Source organism: Chiloscyllium plagiosum, chromosome 43 (assembly GCF_004010195.1).
Source record: "Chiloscyllium plagiosum isolate BGI_BamShark_2017 chromosome 43, ASM401019v2, whole genome shotgun sequence".
Lineage (NCBI taxonomy): Eukaryota > Metazoa > Chordata > Chondrichthyes > Orectolobiformes > Hemiscylliidae > Chiloscyllium > Chiloscyllium plagiosum.
The window spans coordinates 7,154,063-7,172,559 of NC_057752.1; the positions used below are offsets into that span (position 1 = coordinate 7,154,063).

An 18,497-nucleotide genomic window follows, 5' to 3' on the forward strand; every position below is an offset into this window, starting at 1 on the left:
TCCTGCTTTTCAGCCTTCTTCCTAGTTCTCCGAAGTCCTGCTGTAGTATGTTCCTCTTCTTCCCGACATCATTTGTGCCGACATGTACCACCACCTCTGGCTCTTCACCCTCGTCCTTGAGGATTTCCTGCACTCTGTCCGCGATGTCTTTCACCCTGGCACCAGGAAGGCAACACACCATTCTTAAATCCCGTCTGCTGCCACAAAAACCCCGGTCAGTTCCTCTCCGGTAATAGGATGGAGTCCCCTATTACCACGGCTCTGTGCAATGTCCGACTCTTCCGCTCTGCCTCTGCGCCAACTTTTGATTGACAAATCTGGCCGCCTTGCGAACTGGCAGTGTCATCAGTCTCTACTGTTTCCAAAAGCTTCAACTCGTTCCTGATAGGTACTTCTCCCGGAGTCTCTTGCACCTGTCTCCTCTCTGCCTTCCTCATCGTCTGCTCTCTTCTGGCATGATTGGTGTAATAATCTCACTGAAGGTCTTGTCCAGAAAGATCTCTTACTCTCGAATGAGCCCAAGGTCCTCGAGTTCTTTCATCATCGCTGCAATATGCTCGGTCAATAGCTGAACGTGCACACACTTTCCACACATATACGAGCCAGACACACCAGAGTCATTGACCTCCCACATCAAGCACGTAGTGCACTGAACCAGCTGGGCAATCATGTCTTCACCCTGTTCAACTGTGGCGTAATCACTTCACTCAACCTCCTTGTCAAAGATTCCTGAGCTGAAGCCTCACTCTTCGATCCAAACTTCCTTAGACCCTCTTTTTGTGGCAAGTCTGTGGACTCTTAATTTAGGTTAGAGGAGGAGGGAGGGAGGGAGACCCTACTTTGTAGGACCTGGGGTTTAGAACTCACCCTCTCTAATAGCAATCACTTACCTTCTTGACCGGCTTTGCGCTCGGCCTGAACTTCCGCCCAGCTCCCGCCGCTCTCTGCTGCGAAAAGACCATTGGCGTCGAGGAGGGAGGGAGGGAGACCCTACTTTGTAGGACCTGGGGTTTAGAACTCACCCTCTCTAATAGCAATCACTTACCATCCTGACCGGCTTTGCGCTCGGCCTGAACTTCCGCCCAGCTCCCGCCGCTCTCTGCTGCGAAAAAAATATTCTAGAGTTTCTGGAAGCTTTCCTATGGATTGGATGGTAACTAATATAAGCTTAGTATTTGAAATAGGAGGAGAGCAAAAACAGGGAATTATAGACTGCTTAACCTGTCATCGGGAATAAGGAAAGTGCTAGGATCCATTCTAAAAGATTTAGTACAGTGATAGGATCGGACAGAGTCAGCATGGATTTACAAGAGGGAAGTTGTGTATGACAAATCTACTGGAATTTTTTGAGGATGTAAGGAGGGGGGAGCCAGTGGATGTGGTTTACTTGGATTTTCAGAAGGCTTTTGATTAGAAATCAACGTAAAATTAAAGTACATGGGATTGGAGGTAGTGTTACTGACAGATAGAGAATTGTGTGTCAGACAGGAAACAAAGAGTAGGAATAAACAGGCCTTTTTCCCAGTGGCAGACAGTGATTGGTGGGGTACCACAGGGGTCAGTGTTTGGAACCCAGCTATTCACAATATATATTAATGATTTAGATGATGGATCTAAATATAATATCTCCAAGTTTGCAGATGACACAAAACTGGATAGGAGGATGAACTGTGAGGAGGATGCAGAGATGCTACAGTGTGATTTGGATAAGTTGAGTGTGTTGGCAAATGCATGGCACATGCAGTATAATGAGGATAAACATGAGGTTATCCACTTTGGTAGCAAAAACAGGAAGGCAGATTATTATCTGAATGGTGATAGATTGGGAAAGGGAGAGGTGCAATGAGACCTTGCACACCAGTCACTGAAAGTAATTGTGTAGGTACAAGAGGTAGTGAAGAAAGCAAATGCTATGTTGGCCTGATATGTTGAGACTGGTTTGGTTAGGCCTGGGGTTTAAAAGAATGTGAGGGGATTTCATAGAAACTTATAAAATTCTAACAGGACTGGACATAGTAAATGCAGGGAGGATGTTCCATTGACCAGGGAGTCCAGAACCAGGGATCACAATCTAAGGATATAGGGTAGGCCATTTAGACTGAGATGAGGAGAAATATCTTCACCCAGCATTTTCTGCCACAGAAAATGGTTGAGGGCAAAACATTGAATGTTTTCAAGAAGGAATTAGATATGTTTAGAGTCATAGAGATGTACAGCACGGAAGCAGACCCTTCAGTCCAACTCGACCATGCTAACCAGATATTCCAACCTAATCTCGCCTCTTAGGTCTCTTTTATATCTTACCCTAAGCATAAGCCCTCTAGTTCTGGACTCACCCACCCCAGGGCAAAGACTTTGTCTATTTATCCTACCTATGCCCCTCATGATTTTATAAACCACTATAAGGTCACCCCCTCAGCCTCCAATGCTCCAGGGAAAACAGCCTCAGCCTATTCAACCTCTTCCCTACAGTTCAAATCCTCCAACTCTGGCAACATCCTTGTAAATCTTTTCTGAACCCTTCCAAGTTTCACAACATCCTTCCGATAGGAAGGAGACCAGAATTGCATGCGACATTCCAAAAGTGGCCTGACCAATGTCCTATGCAGCCGCAGCATGACCTCCCAACTCCTGTACTCAATACTCTGACCAATAAAGGAAAGCATACCAAACACCACCTTCACTATCCTATCTACCTGCGACTCTACTTTCAAGGAGCTATGAACTTGCACTCCAAGGTCTCTTTGTTCAGCAACATTCCCTAGGACCTTACCATTTCTTGGGACTGAAGGAATCAAATGGTATGGGGGAGAAAGCAGGAACAGGGGACTGAGTTGGATGATCAGCCATGATCATACTGAATGGAGGAGCAGGCTTGAAGGGCCGAATGGCCTACTCCTCCTATTCTCAATGTTCCTTTATTGGCAATGGGGATAGAACCTTCCAAACCTATGACCTCTACTGTCTAGAAGGACAAGATCAGTAGACACATGGAAACACCACCCTCTGCAAGATTCCCTCTAAGCCGGACACATTCCTGACTTAGAAATATGTCACTGTTCCTTCACTGTCACTGGATCAAAGTTCTGGAACTCTCACCCTAACAGTGCTGTGGGTCTACCTACCCCTAAGGACTGCAGTGGTTCAAGAATATAGTTCACCACCATCTCTGGGTGAATTGGGTATGGGTAAGAAATGCTAGCCCAGCCAGTAATACCCACATCACATAAAGTTCTAATTCTACCAAATTTTTTTAGTGCAAATTCAGCTTTATATAAGTGATGGCACGATATCCCAGACTGCGTTTAACCTGAATTGGCTACTGTTTGTCTTTTGAAGTCTAAATTGATCTAAACTAGACAAACATGGATGAATCTGCTTCTGAATGGGGCGATTTTATCAATTGCATCAGATCATTTCTAGATACTCCCACCACCTGTGAAAACAGCCAAATGGGCTCCTCCTCCTTCTTGTTGGGCTACACACAAGTAAAAACAAGTTGAGGGAAGGAACTGGCGGCTCACAAGAGCCCATGGATGTCCATGAGTTGGGACCTTCTGGACAAGGACATGGATCTGGTTGTGGATTGTTGGTGGGGTTGGGGCTAGTCTTGGCTGCAATAGAACATTGTGTAACACTTTTTTTAAAATAATCTTTTCCAGAGAAACAAGAGATGATGTCCTGGAACATGGTAGGTTGCTAAATTACCGTTAGTGGTGATGAAATGTTTGCTGATAAAATGAATTTAAAGGAGAGCCCACAACAAGATCGTCGTTCCTGCTATGTCAGTGTATGTTGAACCCTGATTTGGGATTGGTGCTTGTCACAGGATTATCTTGTCAACTCATTTCAACCTTGAGTTCAGCTATGAATGTTCTGAGATATTTAGGTGGCCGTGTCCAATTATTCATTTGTCCTGGGGAGATATTCACATAAGAGACTGGGATTGTCATTGTGCTGCTCTTTTTGTTTTAAATGCAGCTCTGAATGATAGGGATGCCATATAATTCACACCGTCTCATTTAAACTTATTAGGTGTCAGTTGAACTTGTATAATTGGTATCTAACAATAAGGATCAGATACTTTTGGGAGCTTTGTGTTTGTTTGTTTGGTTTTCATGGATTTCATTTGTTATTGAAAGTATTAAAGAGGCAATTGTCAAACTGGTCCTGTGGAGTTCTTTAATGCTGATTTTATTCTATGGGATAGGCTTCCAGGCAAGGAAGCAAATGCTCTGAAATTGTTAGCTGCAGTGGAGTGTGTGGTGTAAGTGTGGATTGGATGGAGGGGCTGAATGACTTGATTTATCTAATAATTTGCTTGTTTGGTGATCTTATAGCATAGAATGGGAAGGATTTACTCCATGCTGATGAAAATGCCTATTAATGTTATAGAGTCATAGAGTCATACTGCACGGAAGCAGACCCTTCGATCCAACATGTCCATTTCGCAGCAAACACATTAATAAGTTTTAAATTTTGCCAGAAAATCTGTGTTGTGGCATGGTGCTCTGACACCTTTTACATTTTTTTTGTGTTTTTGTTCCAGAGCTCACTCTCGCAGACCGGCGTCAGAAACGAGAGATTCGGCAGTTGGAACAGGAGCTTCCAAAATGGCAGGTTCTTGTGGACAGTGTCACAGGTGAAGGAGCGAACAGTGACTAAGCAGATCCCGTTGGCATTGTTGAACCATCTCTGTCTGGGCATAGCACAGTTTGCACTAAATCTTAGTGTGGGTACTGCAGCCTGAACTAAAAACAGTCACTCCATCAAAATATCACATTGACAATGTTGGGATCATTTATGATTTTTGGTAATGGAATTGTTATTCTCCAAAAGGAAGCCATTTGGCCCATCATATCTGCATCAGTTCTCAAAATGGGTATTGTGACTTGATGCCAGTCTCCTGTCTTTTCCCCCTAATCTTGCACATGGTTTTGTTTCAAATAACTGTCCTTTAGGGAAGGAAATCTGCCATCCTTACCTGGACTGGCCTATATCTGCCTTCAGACCCACAGCAATGTGGTTGACTCTTAATTGCTCTCTGACACAGCCCAGCAATTAGGATGGGCAAAAATGCTGGCCAAGCCAATAATCCCCATATCCCATGAAAGAAAAAAGAACACATGATGCTGTAAAATAGTTCAAAGCCCCACCACAGAAAACCTAGTAAGTTACAGCACATGATCACATCATAAAAATTCTACAAGTAAAATATCTAGACCAATCAGGTTAACTTCCGAGATGGGGAAGCTTCCAGAAACAATAATTCAGGATTGAATTAATAGTCACAATGAAAAGAGGGTTGATTAGGAAAAGCCAGTATGGATTTCTTAAGGAAAAGAGTTGTATTCAACTAACCTGTGAGTTTAGTGACGCGGTAATGCCTTCTTGAATGCCTCGATTGAACCTGTTTCCTCCACACTTGCACATATTTCAGACCCAAACCACTGTCTGTAAAAGATCTTTTGGAAATTATATTTGCTGTTTTTCCAAATCACTTTAAATCCATGCCCTCTGATTCTTGATCCTGCTAAGAGTGGGAATGGCTTCTCACCGTTTATTCTGTCCGGATCCATCATGATTTTGTCAACCTCTACCAATTCTTCTCTTAGCCTTCTCCTCTCCAGGGTAAACAGTCCCAAGTTCTCCAGTCTATCTTCATCACTGAAGTTTCTCATCCCTGGAACCATTCTTATAAATCTCTTCTGCACTCTCCAATGAGTTCACATCCTTTTGTTTCATACCATCTCCATGTTCTCCCTGCCAAAGTGTTATCACCTCACATATCTCTGCATTGAATTTCATTTGCCACTTTTTGAGTTTTACACTTTTGGGAGTTCTATACTGTCCTCTTTACAGTTTACAATGCTTCTAATCGTGTTTTGCCTGCAAACTTTGAAATTGTTCTCTGTAGCTCCCAAGACTTGATAATTTATCTGTGTATGTATACATCAGGAAAAGCAAGATGGGAGCTCCGCTACAAATCTTCCAACTTGAAAACTATCCATTCACCATTTCTGTTTCCCATCACTTAGCCAATATTGTATTTGTACTGCTACTTTCCCTTTTTACTCCATGACCTGTAACTTTTCTCACAAGTCTATTATGTGGCACTGCATTGAAACCCTTTTGGAAGTCCATTTATACGATATCCACAGCATCACCCTCATCAACTCTCTGTTACCTCTTCACTAAACTCACAGGTTAGTTGAACACAACTCTTTTCTTTAAGAAATCCATACTGGCTTTTCCTAAACAACCCTCTTTTTCATTGTGACTATTAATTCAATCATGAATTATTGTTTCTGGAAGCTTCCCCGTCTCAGAAGTTAACCTGATTGGTCTAGATATTTCACTTGTAGAATTTTTATGATGTGATCATGCGCTGTAACTTACTAGGTTTTCTGTGGTGGGGCTTTGAACTATTTTACAGCATCATGTGTTTGAGAATGCCCCACCAGGATTGGTACATGACAGGATTGGTACATGACAAGTCTTGGTGCTGTGATATTGAATGGCAGAATGCTGGTTGTGTACTCAGGAGTTCCCTTTACTTGCTCTTTTGATTCACTGGTTATTTGTAGAAAGTGGCGGGTACAGCCGTAACATAACTTGGCTATAGTGCAATAAGAAATAGGAGAGGGACTCAAACATGACCACCTTATCCAGAAAGGTGCCCATGAGTCATGGCTGTGTTTAAAATATATTGTATGTGTACAAGGGAAGTAATACTTTTGAAAATTTTTTTGGGGGATGAGTCCAGAAATACGATTTCATTGCTGCCCCAATGTTCATCACAACCCCTCTATATCCTTAACCTCTTTCACATTGGTTTCCAAAATTAGCAGGTATTGGCCACTTTTTCTCAAACATAAATGTTACCTATGATCAAAAATGACTGTTTCATTATGTTTTGTGTGGTAATTATCTTTTTCAAAACAAGCTGTCATATTTTATCAGAGGTTCATTTTGTCTTTGCTACAATATTATGGGGGTGGGGGGAATTCTATATGTGCAACTACTAAAACTTTAAAAAGTTGAATTAGCTTTATATATGGTGGACTGGTGGGAAACATTTATAAGATTTTTTTTTAAAGTGTAAAGTTGCTGAAAATGTTATCATGTGCCCTCAGATCCAGTTTATAGTTTAAACATATACCAATGTTTAGAGGCTGTCTGGTACGGAACAAGCTCAAGCTGACTGTTTGGAAGTCCTCCTTTAATTTGGTTTGTTTGTATGTGTGGCCAATCAAGTGCTACAGGTGGTGTAGTTGTTGGGAAGAATTGGTTTTGGGTCCCTCTGGCAATTATTTGATGTTTTTAAAATCACTGATTAGGTCATGGGGAAATTTTGAGTTTTTTTGATGTTTTGAAAGTTGTTTAAAGTAGTATTGGCAACATTTTTGTTCGCAAGCAGTATGATGTAAATGACATCAAAATGCATCACCTTGCTAAAATTCAACTATGATTCTCAACTTCTCAAAGAATCAGTTTTAAAACTTTTATTTGAGATCATGTTTTATAAGGAACATTTAACAATTGTTCATTGTCTTTGTAAGGTAATATTACTACCAGTAAAACCTTATTTATAAAATGATCCAACCTTGTTTCCTTAAGGTATCAGCTCTCCAGACTTCGATAACCAGACCCTTGCTGTTTTACGAGGCAGAATGGTTCGATATTTAATGAGATCTCGTGAGGTAAAGCAATGTTTTCTTTGATATATAAATGGTTTTAGGATATTGGGACTATTTTTGAAAGAGAAATGCAGATTTCCAGCAGGTAAGTTAGCAACCTAAGGAGTTGAGTTTCAGTTTTGAACAGGAGTATTCAATGGAGGTATCCATGTCAGACAGACACTGCATCCACCTATTTGTATTTTAGCTCCATTATAAATTTTCAGAATGGTTACAGCATAGGAGACCATTAGGCCTGTTGTCTGTCAGCTCTTTGCAAGAGCAACTCTACTTTGAGAATCAGCCCAGCTTTTCCGGTCTATCCAACTAACACAAGTTCCTCACTCTGGGTCCATTCTCATGCATCTGTTCTGCACCCTCTCTAATACCATCTCATCCTTCCTGAAGTGTGGGGCCTAAAACAGGACACAGCACTCTTGTTCAGCTGAATAATTTATTTTACAAATTTATCATAACTTCCTTCTTCAGTATTCAATGCACCTATTTATACATAGCAGAATCCTAAATGCTTTATTAACCCTTTCTTAACCTCAATGATTCATGAACCTATGCCTCCGGATCCCTCTGCTCCTGCATCTGCTTGAGAATTATACAGTTTATATTTTCTCTCCAAATTCTTCATACCAAAATAAATGCTATCACACTTCTCTGCATTAAACTTAACATGCCATTTGTCTACCTCTTCTGCTGCCATCTTGTGAAAATTGTGTTGAAGTTTATCATTATTGGTCCCAATACTTGGAAAGTTTTTTGGCAAGTTTTGTCATCTGAAAATTTTGAAATCGTGCCCAATGTATCAAAAGTCAAGATACTCCTATAGGCAACCTGTTAGTAGGTAAGATATAGATGATATTAAAGAGATGTGCAAGAGCAAGCAGTATCTTCTCTCAGTTGATTTTGAAAATTCTTCTGAAAACTTTTCACAAAACACTTTGTCTTCTATTTACACTATTACTATCTTGTACAAGCCCCCCACAAGACACGTGCTCTATATAATTCTTGCAGTGTAATGATTTGTTCCCACATGGCTATTTGTACCTACAGCTCACCAACCTTATTTGCCACACTTTACAGTCAAGCTAATTTGAATCTCATAACACTCTTTTTCCCAACTCCAAATAATGCTGTGCTATTTCATGCATTAGTGCTATGTGTGTCTTCTAATTCTGAGAACACTTTATTTCGCCTTGATAATATTGCCCCCTAATTTGCTGCCAAATACTTTTAATTCCTCCTCAATCATTCAAGATGTTGCTCTGAGATCTATTCAGGTGTAGCCTGTCACGGTCCTAGTATCACAGAGGCAGCATACCATGTGGATGCATTTCTGTGGTGACAAAAACACTTGTCTGATCCCCTGTCACCATTGCTTCACCCATAAAACCATAGATTTAGTTCACTTGCATTCCCCAGATGAACCATCTCTCACACTTGTTTTCAAAAAACTATATTGGTTGGGAGTGCAAATTACGTGGTTCTCCCCACACAGACTGCCTGGTGGTTATCCGTTCCCTTTGTGTCTGAACACCCTTGAGCCTGGTGGTTATCCAAAAAATGCTCAACTTCACAGACATGCCACAGTGATTCCAGCTGTTGCTCAAGCTCCTGAACCCAGAACTCGAGATGCTGCAACTGATAGCACTTCCTGAACATATGATTGTCCAGGATTAAAGATCACGAAATGCAGATGGAGGAATCGTGCAGAAATCAATATACAATATTAGAATTACATTTAATTTGCACCTTGTAATAACATAGGTACAAGTGTAGCTTTTATGCTCATTACCTGATCAGTGGAATTCAAGTTCAGGTCAGTGTTATGCTGAAATTTAACAGTCAACCTTGTGTTACCAATTCATTGCCACTCTGCTGGGTTGTGAACACAGAGTTTTAAAAATTCTGTCGTGAAAGCAAAGTCGCAAATGCTGAAGCTTTAAGGGACTTGAAAAAGTAACTAGATATTTTGATCCCACTCAGTCCAAAATGGTCCCCTGTTTGAATATAATCATCACTCTCCATTTTAACAAATGTATTATTATTTCTTCTTCTTCTCTCCAAAAAAGATAACATTGGGTAGAGCCACAAAAGATAATCAGATTGATGTTGACCTCTCTCTAGAAGGACCAGCATGGAAAATCTCCAGAAGGCAAGGTAGTGATGAGCAAATTTTTTGGTATTACTAACTCTATTTTTTTGGCTTCAGGTTACAACATGTGGCACTGTTGCTATGCCACTCTGGACAGCACACCAGTGGACCAAAATCAGTTTCAGTACTGCATTGCGACTAAATGTCGTTAAAGTGTAGTAAGTCAGCTCTTGGACATAGTTGCGTATTATGCAACAAATTGAGGGAAAGGCGTTTCAAATAGCAACCTTTTGAGCAGCCTGTTTTTTTTTTCCTTTTATTTGAATGCAGTATATATTAAACTTGAAACAAGTATACATTTACAACACAGGAAAAAAAATCATGTGCATTTCACTTTGAGAGGAATGGGAGATCATAAATTTTGAACCAATTGCTTGCTGCTTTTACACTGATCAATAGAATACATTTTTCAAAAGTAATGTTTGCTACTCAATATCCAGAAAATATATGTCCTCTGGTTCAGGTTACCTATGACACTGCAATTACTGAGCACACCAGCATGTTCATGCAGTTGTAAAATGTTATAGCACAGAGGGATGCCATTCATACCATTGTGCCTATGCTAGCATTTTGGCAGAGCAATCTGACTGATTCCTTTCGTGTGTCCCTCCACAAGTGATTCTCTTTTGAAAGAGGCAACCAAATAAGGCTTGCAAAATTTTGAGAAATGCAAATGTACCTACTATTTTTAATTTAAACTTTACTTTTTTTTTGCAAGTGGGTTAATACTTTGATTTGTAACCAGATTTTGTTTGATTTTCCCTGTTCTAGTGTGAAGTAGCAGCTAAATAAGAGTCTGTAGCTATTTAAAAGGGCATGGCACCAGACCTGTTGAAATTAATGCTGGATTCATTGCCTTTTGTGTAGTAACGTGGAATCAAACAGCTGGGGATGATTTTTGCTTTTAAAATAAATTAATTTTGTTTGTCTTCAAGGTATAATAAAACTGAAGAACAATGGAGACTTTTTTGTTGCTAATGAAGGCCGACGTCCCATCTACATCGATGGCAGGCCAGTACTTAGCGGAAATAAATGGAAGTTGAACAACAATTCTGTTGTTGAAGTAAGTGTTGCGTGCAAGAGGAGGTGAATTCTCTTGCATTTGTCAGATATTCACTGTATTGTGTGGATCACTGAACATTTTTTTAAAGGGATAAGTATGGGCTGTAATTTCAGTGATTGCAAAATCAGCAAGTGCAATTTGAGTCTCGATGTAAATTCAAGATTTTTCACTTGTATGTGTGGCTCATGTGGTAGATGTCATTCACTTGGATCTTCAGAAAGGTTTCAATTGAGTGAGATAAATTGTAATATCTCTTCTGTGGCACCCACTTAAAAATATTTCTGAATGATATGAATTAGGGTGAATCATAATCATTTTACAGCTGCCATAAAGCTCTTGGTAATTGGTAGAAATGCGATTGCTTAGTTTTTGGGGAAGAGTTTAACCAGTTGTAAAGATGGACAAGACTTTGAACCCAGAAGTAACAAATTTCTAGCATGGAAAACTTATGAAATTTGAGCTTTTTTATTTTCTTCTTTTTTTTTGTAGATTGCTGGCCTTCGCTTTGTGTTTCTAATTAACCAAGACCTGATTGCCCTGATCAGAGCTGAGGCTGCAAAGATGAACCAGCAGTGAGGGGCAGATTCTAGTTTCTGAAGAAACAGGAAATGGTGTGTGAAAATAATAATCAAGGCATCATTCAATGGCCAGAGATCTGTAAGCATCCTGATCTTTGGACTGTTAGCTGTTTTATCTAATTTTAGAAGGATTAACAAACACAGGACCAGAGTCATCTGCTGATACTGATGCATATCTGTCAATAGACATGCTATGGACTGTGTTGCTTTTCCCTCGCATGGGCCTTGATGGACAGAGGGAAAAGAACACAAACCTGACATTTCCACATTTGTGGATGACCCACCTGGAAGATGACTGCAACTAGAATATTCTTTATCATTTTCACAAATCTATTCATGTGTTGTCACAATTAAGTTTCTAATGACTGTTATTTAATGGAAGTGAACCATGGAATATTAACTCTCTATAATCTGAGATAAAAGTTACACTTTTGTGTTCAGTTATTTGTTTATAAAAAAGGGTTAAACCTTTTCAAAGTTAGGAAAATCATTCTTTCGAATTCTTTTCAAGTACGTGAGGACATTTGCGTTTTCAGCTGCATTATGCATTTAAACATATGCACTCTACTGCGTGCTACTCCCAAAGTTAAAAGTACTAATCTGATTGAGACCGACTAGATCTTGCAGCAGAATGGTTTCACAGTCCTCCTGAATTTGAGTTTCAGGAACTTTGGGATGGGGTGGATTCATGCAGTAGAGATTTGACCTCTGGGACTATGCTCGGCTTTCCAGAGGTTGCAGGAATCGAGGGGAAGTATAAAGTCACCTTTAATTGAGGACAATAGGAAGTAGCTGAAGATAAGCTAAACTTGACTCTTTTTTTTGAAAAACACATCTACTCAGTGATCTCTGTTCTGAATCATAGTTGCACACCTGGTAGGTACTAAACAATTCCTACTACAAGCAGACTTAATTATCTTAACCCACAGACCATTACATCTAGTTCAGTTCTCAATCGCTCCCAAGTTAACAACACATTCTTCCTTTGGATCAATGTCCTCTACAAACTGCACCAAGTCAGCAAATACGAAGAGACAGAAGGTTATTTGCATTGTATACATTTATGCTGCTGTGCTCCTCCACACGTGCTTCATCCCATGAGGTTCCCTTCAAACACTTCCTGTAGTTATTAAAGTCATACTTTCCTCAATCTCGTTTCCCTGGATAAGCACTATCAAAAGCTCCCACAGGGTATAGTTTGCCCCTGCCATGATACACTAATAGATGTATCTTAGTTTATGATCAGTGAGAATACTTCTAAAGAGCAAAGGGACAATTATATGGTATTAACTTAGTACTGCTACAATTTGCCTGAAAATCTTTTAACTGTGCCTTAGTACACTATGATACCTTTATTCCGGGAAACACTCATTGTACAAGTTCATCTTGCAGACCACTTCTGTTAATTTATCACCCACAATTATTACAATAGGATTTGTAACAAAAAGAAATAATTTCTGCTTAATGATCTATCTAGTGGTACTTTTAGGAACAAGAGTAGGCCATTCAACCCGTTGTGCCAATGGCTGATTTGAATACTTCAGTGCTCTTTTACCTACCCCATCCTCATAACCTTGTACACCATTAGTAATCAGAAATCTATCAATCGCTTCCTTAAACATACTCAAAGACTGAACTTACAGTCCCCTGAGTGGTGAACCTTTGGCATTCTCTACCCATCAAGTAATAAATCATCTCAGACTTAAGCAGCATCGCGCTCCCACCCCGCACAAACCAGGGGAAACTTCTTGCCTGCACCTGCCCTCTTTAACCCTTTAAGTATTTTGTAGGTTTCAATAAGATCATCTCTCATACTTTGGAACTCGATTACAAGCCCAATTTGCTCAATTTCTCCATCAAGACAACTCACTAAAATAGGTATCACCCAGAGGTTTAAATCAGATTCAAAATTTAAAGTTACTGTCTTGCTAATGCAATTAATTACCTTATGTAGTTTAAGTTCATGCATGATGGGAAGTAATATAGAACTGTCATTATACCCAGTGATAACTCTCTCCATTATGATAGCATTTTGTTTTATTGAGAGGGAAAAGTCACAGCTATACAACAAGGATTAGTTTAGAATACTGCTTTATTCATCAACTAAGTTTTAAACACATGACATATGTCAGGAGAAGACTTGCATTAAGAGGGAACAGCAATTCTACTGCCTGAGATGTAGCCATAATGTATCACCATACCATAGATCGGAAGATTCAGTCAGGTAAATAATAATCAACTATATTGAAAAACAGTCTGCTGTCTGCATGGTAACCTAAACTTTCAATAATTAGTTTGGATATCCAGCACGTTACTGCTGAACTACCAGAATATGCTCAATGAATCTGTGACATGATCCCTTATCTCAACATCAAGTGTGTAGGGGTTAATAACAATAACCATTTACTGTAACTACACAATTTGTGGATTTCAATCTATTGTGCAGACTGTGAACAGTTGAAACTTTAATTAATTTCATTTGATTGTTGATTCAGTAGATCTGAATGCTAGCACAAAACTCAAAGTGGGAGTAAAATAGCATATGGTACAAATGAATGTTTCAGAATTTACTGTCAGTTCTTAGAAGTCAGTGTTTACCAGCACATGGAAACAAAGTTACACTTGACTCTATTTTGAAAGATAATGTAGTTTAACATAGGTGCTATTTTTGTTTAAAAATACTCTGCTGTTCTGAGTGCCTCACCTCTCACTCAATTAGTGTCATTATAGGCATACAATGGGCATAGTTCTAATCATTCACTGTTAAAATGCAGTTAGCAAAGTAATCAAGTTAGGAATTTTGTCTTTGTTATATTTAGTAATTTTAACAGGATGGAAAATAAAATGTACAAATCGAAACTGACATTTACAAATTCTCCTACAGATATTTCCCACTTTATGCTTTATTAGTTTACTAGTAATAATACTGGTTGAAATCTGTATGAAGTCATTGTAGTTTTTTTTCAAACCATGGAATGTGAGAGATCAAGGGTGTAATGAGACTTGCAAAATATTTTCTAAAGGGTGCATCATCTACATTTAGTGGCACCTCTCTACATTCCTTCCACCATGACATCTAAAACCTATTTTAAAAGGGAATCACCTCAGACATGCAGAACTGAAAGTGGATTCACTGTTCAGACTTAGGTGAATTTATATTCAGGGAAAAATATAGAAAGAACTTTTGGTGTGACAGACAGAAGCTAGTAGAAGCTAGTTCAGCAAAGGTACCACTAAAACTTTGGATCAATTCTTCTGTATTCACACTACAAATTTTAACATTAGGTCCAAAGTGATTTCAGGTTCCCACTGACACTAAGTTTGCCGGATGACTTCAAAAGGAAGTAGAGACGATTTCCTCTGGCAAATCTGTGTTTCCTATCAGCCAGGCCCTGTCTCTGAATTCAAACTATAACTACTGTATCAGTATAAAAGCAAGCCACTTCACTACTGTGCTATAATTATTTTGTGAATATAGCCTGAATGAATGGGAAAAGTTATCTGGCATCCTGTCAGCATATCATCTCCACAAAATGCAGGTTACAGGCAGTTCACTGCTAAAAACAGTTTCATCCAAATACATAACTTTAATTAGAAAGAAAATTAAGGGTCACCATTGTACTCGTTTACAATTAGATGGTGATCTCTAGCACAACGATAACAGCAAAGTTTGAAGGTCTTTGGTCCTTTTGAGTTTTAAGTGTGTGTGCAATATTTAAGGGTTTGAAATGAACACTATAGGTACAAGGCACTTTATTTCCTAACAGTTTGAGATGTATAGTGATTTCTTGAAACTGTTGTGTTCAAAGTAAAATTAACTGATTTAATCATGACAAACCAGGCAACAATGCTTAAATAACGTTCTAAAGTATAGCCAAGTGGTGGTCCCTCTTCCAGGAATAACAATTATCGACACTATCGATTCAAGAACTTGTGAAAATATGAAAAAGGTTGATCTGAAAACAAAGAGGAAGAGGAAACAATTGCAAGGCAAATCACTGGTGGCACAGACAAGGTCAATGTAAACCCATTGTGTTTCATCATATCTAGCCATGACGTTGGCATGTTGCTGGACGTCAGAATCTTTCAGCAGTTCACAGAGGTTTTGTTTGCACTTGATTTTGGCCTACGTTGAGACAGGGCACTGGCAGGAACAGGAGGTAAAGATGACTGGCTGGGGTCAGAAGATACAGCTGTATCATTTGAAGCTGTAGAACATATTTGACTCTCATCAGTGGCAGAATCACAGGGTGCAGGTTGCGGCTTGTATCGAGTGTTGGAGGTTTGGCTCTTATCAGTGTTAAAACCACGGGGTGAAGATTGTGGATTGTATCGAATGTCAGAGTAATTTTTTGGTCCATTGCGGTACCGATTCCTATATTCATTTCTTCCAAAGTGGCTTGGGCCATTTATCCTATTCTCTCCAGGACGATAACCTGCTCTTCTATTTCCATGGGGAACCTTTTTAAGGATAGAACAATACAATTAATAGATTCATGTTGCTTTTTGTTTTAAACAAAATGGCATTTTAAATGCAACCTCTTTTGCTTTTTACATCATATGCAATGTTAATTTTCCCATGGACATTAATAATACCACTTAGCATGAAGTGAGAGATTGTAGCCTTTCTTGCTTAATGATCTGTACCCAAGAGTATGCCAACAATTTGTCTGTGGTTGAGGAGGGATGGAGAAAAGAGAATGACAAGCATTGATAGACTATTAAAAAACAACTGAGGCAAAGGTTTTAGCTCTGGCTAGTCCTGAAACTACTAAACTAGAAAGAACTGCGGTTGCTGGAAATCAGAAACATAAATAGAAGTTGCTGGAAAAGTGCAGGTCTGGCAGCATCTATGTTGAGAAATCAGAGTTAACATTTCAGGTCCAGTGACCCTTCTTCACAACTATTCCGAGGAAGGGTCACTGGACCCGAAACATTAATTCTAATTTCTCACCACAGATGCTGCCAGACCTGAGCATTTCCAGCAATTTCTGTTTTTACTGTTCAAGTAACTGCTACTTTGTGGATGTGCTTAGAGATCAATAAGAAAAAAAAACGATCAAATTCCAATACAACAATTGCCAATGAGACTAGATGAAACAAGTGTTTTTTTTTTAAAAACCCAGAGCATTAACCTTATTGTATTGTGATCTATATATCTACACTTGTTATTGCTCACTGCAGACAGTTATGTACTTGCCAAAAGCTATTGTGAAAGCAAAGGTTGAACAGGTTTCCTGAGCTGATATTTTGTATATCTCAAAAATTTAAACCAAATGCTTTTATTGTTACTACTTTATTGGTCAAAGAGACAGGTTTTAAGGAGCATGGTAAAGACAAGCAGAAAGATATAGGGAGGGAATTCCTGAATTTGCAGCCCAGACAATTGAAGATGTGTTCTACACCACGGTATCATTCAAGATCGGAGACCGTTAGAGTGGTGAACTCGGCCCCGACAATCACAAAGGTCAACCTCCCATCTATAGAATCCACCTACCAGGCCCACTCTCAAGGAAAGGCCAACAGCATTCTCAAAGATCCATCCCACCCTGGCAACGTTTTCTACAACCTCTACCATGGGGGAGAAGGTACAGAAGCCTGAACACACACACCAGCCAGTTTAGAAACAGTTTCTACCCTATTGTTGTTAGAATACTGAATGGACTCTCAAACACAAAAAATTTGCCTATACCTGTGTTTTTTTTTGTTTTTGCTACTGTTTACCTATTATTCTATTATTTACTTATCTATGCTACTTAACCCTGATCTGGCCATATTGCTTGCAAGACAAACCTTTTCACTGTGCCAATAAATTCAATACATGTGGTGGCCTGAATTAGACAGCAATGGAAGGATTTGAAACCAAGAGTATGAATTTTAAAATGTGGATGATGCTTGACTGAGAGTGAAGTGATAGAGGAACAGGACTTAACTTGCACTAAAATGGGCTGGTAGAGTCCAGCGATGTTATGGAGGTAAGAATCGGCTGTATTAAGGTTGGCATGAATAAGATTAGATGGTCATCTTGGTCATCAAATTAATTTCTGATTGTAGCCTGGAGAGGGATAGTGGCAGTAGGGATGGAGTAGGAATCAAAAATGATCGCTTTAATCTCTGCAATACTACTAAGTACCTTCCTCAAACTCTAAATCTATCACTAAGAAGCCCACAAGCATTATCCGATTGATTCCCCTTCTGTTTCTCTCTCATGACAATTCAAAACTGAAATCACCCAATCAAGACCTGATAACTTTACACCAATGTCTAGTAATTTTGGCACAACACAATTCTGAGTGAATTTTAATCACAATATAGTAATCAAAACAAGAACAGAATTACTTGGGTTACAACCTATATTCTTTGTTGAGGAAAATATCAAGAAAGAGAACATTAGCAGTTCATACCAGTCGATTTGACGAGCAAGTTTGGTTTGCAGAGTTGGCTGAAGCAATGGAAATGTCTCCAGAACATGGACTATTCTTCACCGACTTAGTAAGGCTGAGGTCTGAAGTACAGTTGGGAGCTGAAATATCACTCCGACTCGTCACTGATACTGACGAGACAGAACTACACCTTGACCTGGCAGAGTAATTGTTCTTGGGATGAGACACTATATGAAAGAGAGAAAGAAAAAAAAACTTAAGATAATGCAAATTAAGATAAGATTACTTTGGAATATCCTTTAGAGGGTTGCAATTCACAAACCACAGCCAAATAAAATGGGGCAGAGGTAAAAGGCATTCGAATGTCAGAGAGACAAGCAGCATTGCATGCTGAGGAGGAAAAGTTTAGACAAAAAAAAACTACATTATTAGATCAGTAAGTAATACTTAATGTTGATGCTTATGCTGACATCAGCTTTTGTAGAGTTTGTGCATATTATCAATTGTTAATATATGTGTATTAAAGAAAACATGAAATTGATGCTTCTGCCTGACCATCTCTTCCAGTCCCCCAAGAATGCTTCGTAAGTTAGGCAGGTGAACCAGAAAAACTTGCCTTTATATTGC

At 39.3% G+C, this 18,497-nt stretch overlaps 2 protein-coding genes across 15 annotated transcripts in view; one reads left to right on the forward strand and one right to left on the reverse strand.

Annotated features, from left to right (window-relative positions):
* Nucleotides 1-14,148, forward strand: part of mcrs1 (microspherule protein 1) — a 36,046-nt gene extending 21,898 nt beyond the window's left edge. For all 6 annotated transcript variants that reach the window (XM_043681892.1, XM_043681890.1, XM_043681894.1 and 3 more), the window contains 6 exons: nt 3,663-3,691; nt 4,550-4,642; nt 7,621-7,703; nt 9,764-9,851; nt 10,782-10,909; nt 11,399-14,148. In XM_043681892.1, coding sequence (XP_043537827.1) covers nt 3,663-3,691; nt 4,550-4,642; nt 7,621-7,703; nt 9,764-9,851; nt 10,782-10,909; nt 11,399-11,485 — 508 coding nt within the window. In that variant the 3' untranslated portion in view covers nt 11,486-14,148. The remainder of the gene's footprint in view (nt 1-3,662; nt 3,692-4,549; nt 4,643-7,620; nt 7,704-9,763; nt 9,852-10,781; nt 10,910-11,398) is intronic.
* Nucleotides 14,149-14,479: 331 nt separating this feature from the next.
* The window catches only part of LOC122543340 (spermatogenesis-associated serine-rich protein 2-like), a 138,664-nt gene continuing 134,646 nt past the window's right edge, over nt 14,480-18,497 (reverse strand). For 8 of the 9 annotated variants that reach the window (XM_043681885.1, XM_043681883.1, XM_043681882.1 and 5 more), the window contains 2 exons: nt 17,892-18,097; nt 14,480-15,948 (listed from right to left, as the gene is read on the reverse strand). In XM_043681885.1, the coding sequence (XP_043537820.1) occupies nt 15,574-15,948; nt 17,892-18,097 (581 nt within the window). In that variant the 3' untranslated portion in view covers nt 14,480-15,573. Of the gene's footprint in view, nt 15,949-17,891; nt 18,098-18,497 lie in introns of those variants that run through there. The other variant, XM_043681889.1, reaches the window with a different exon arrangement.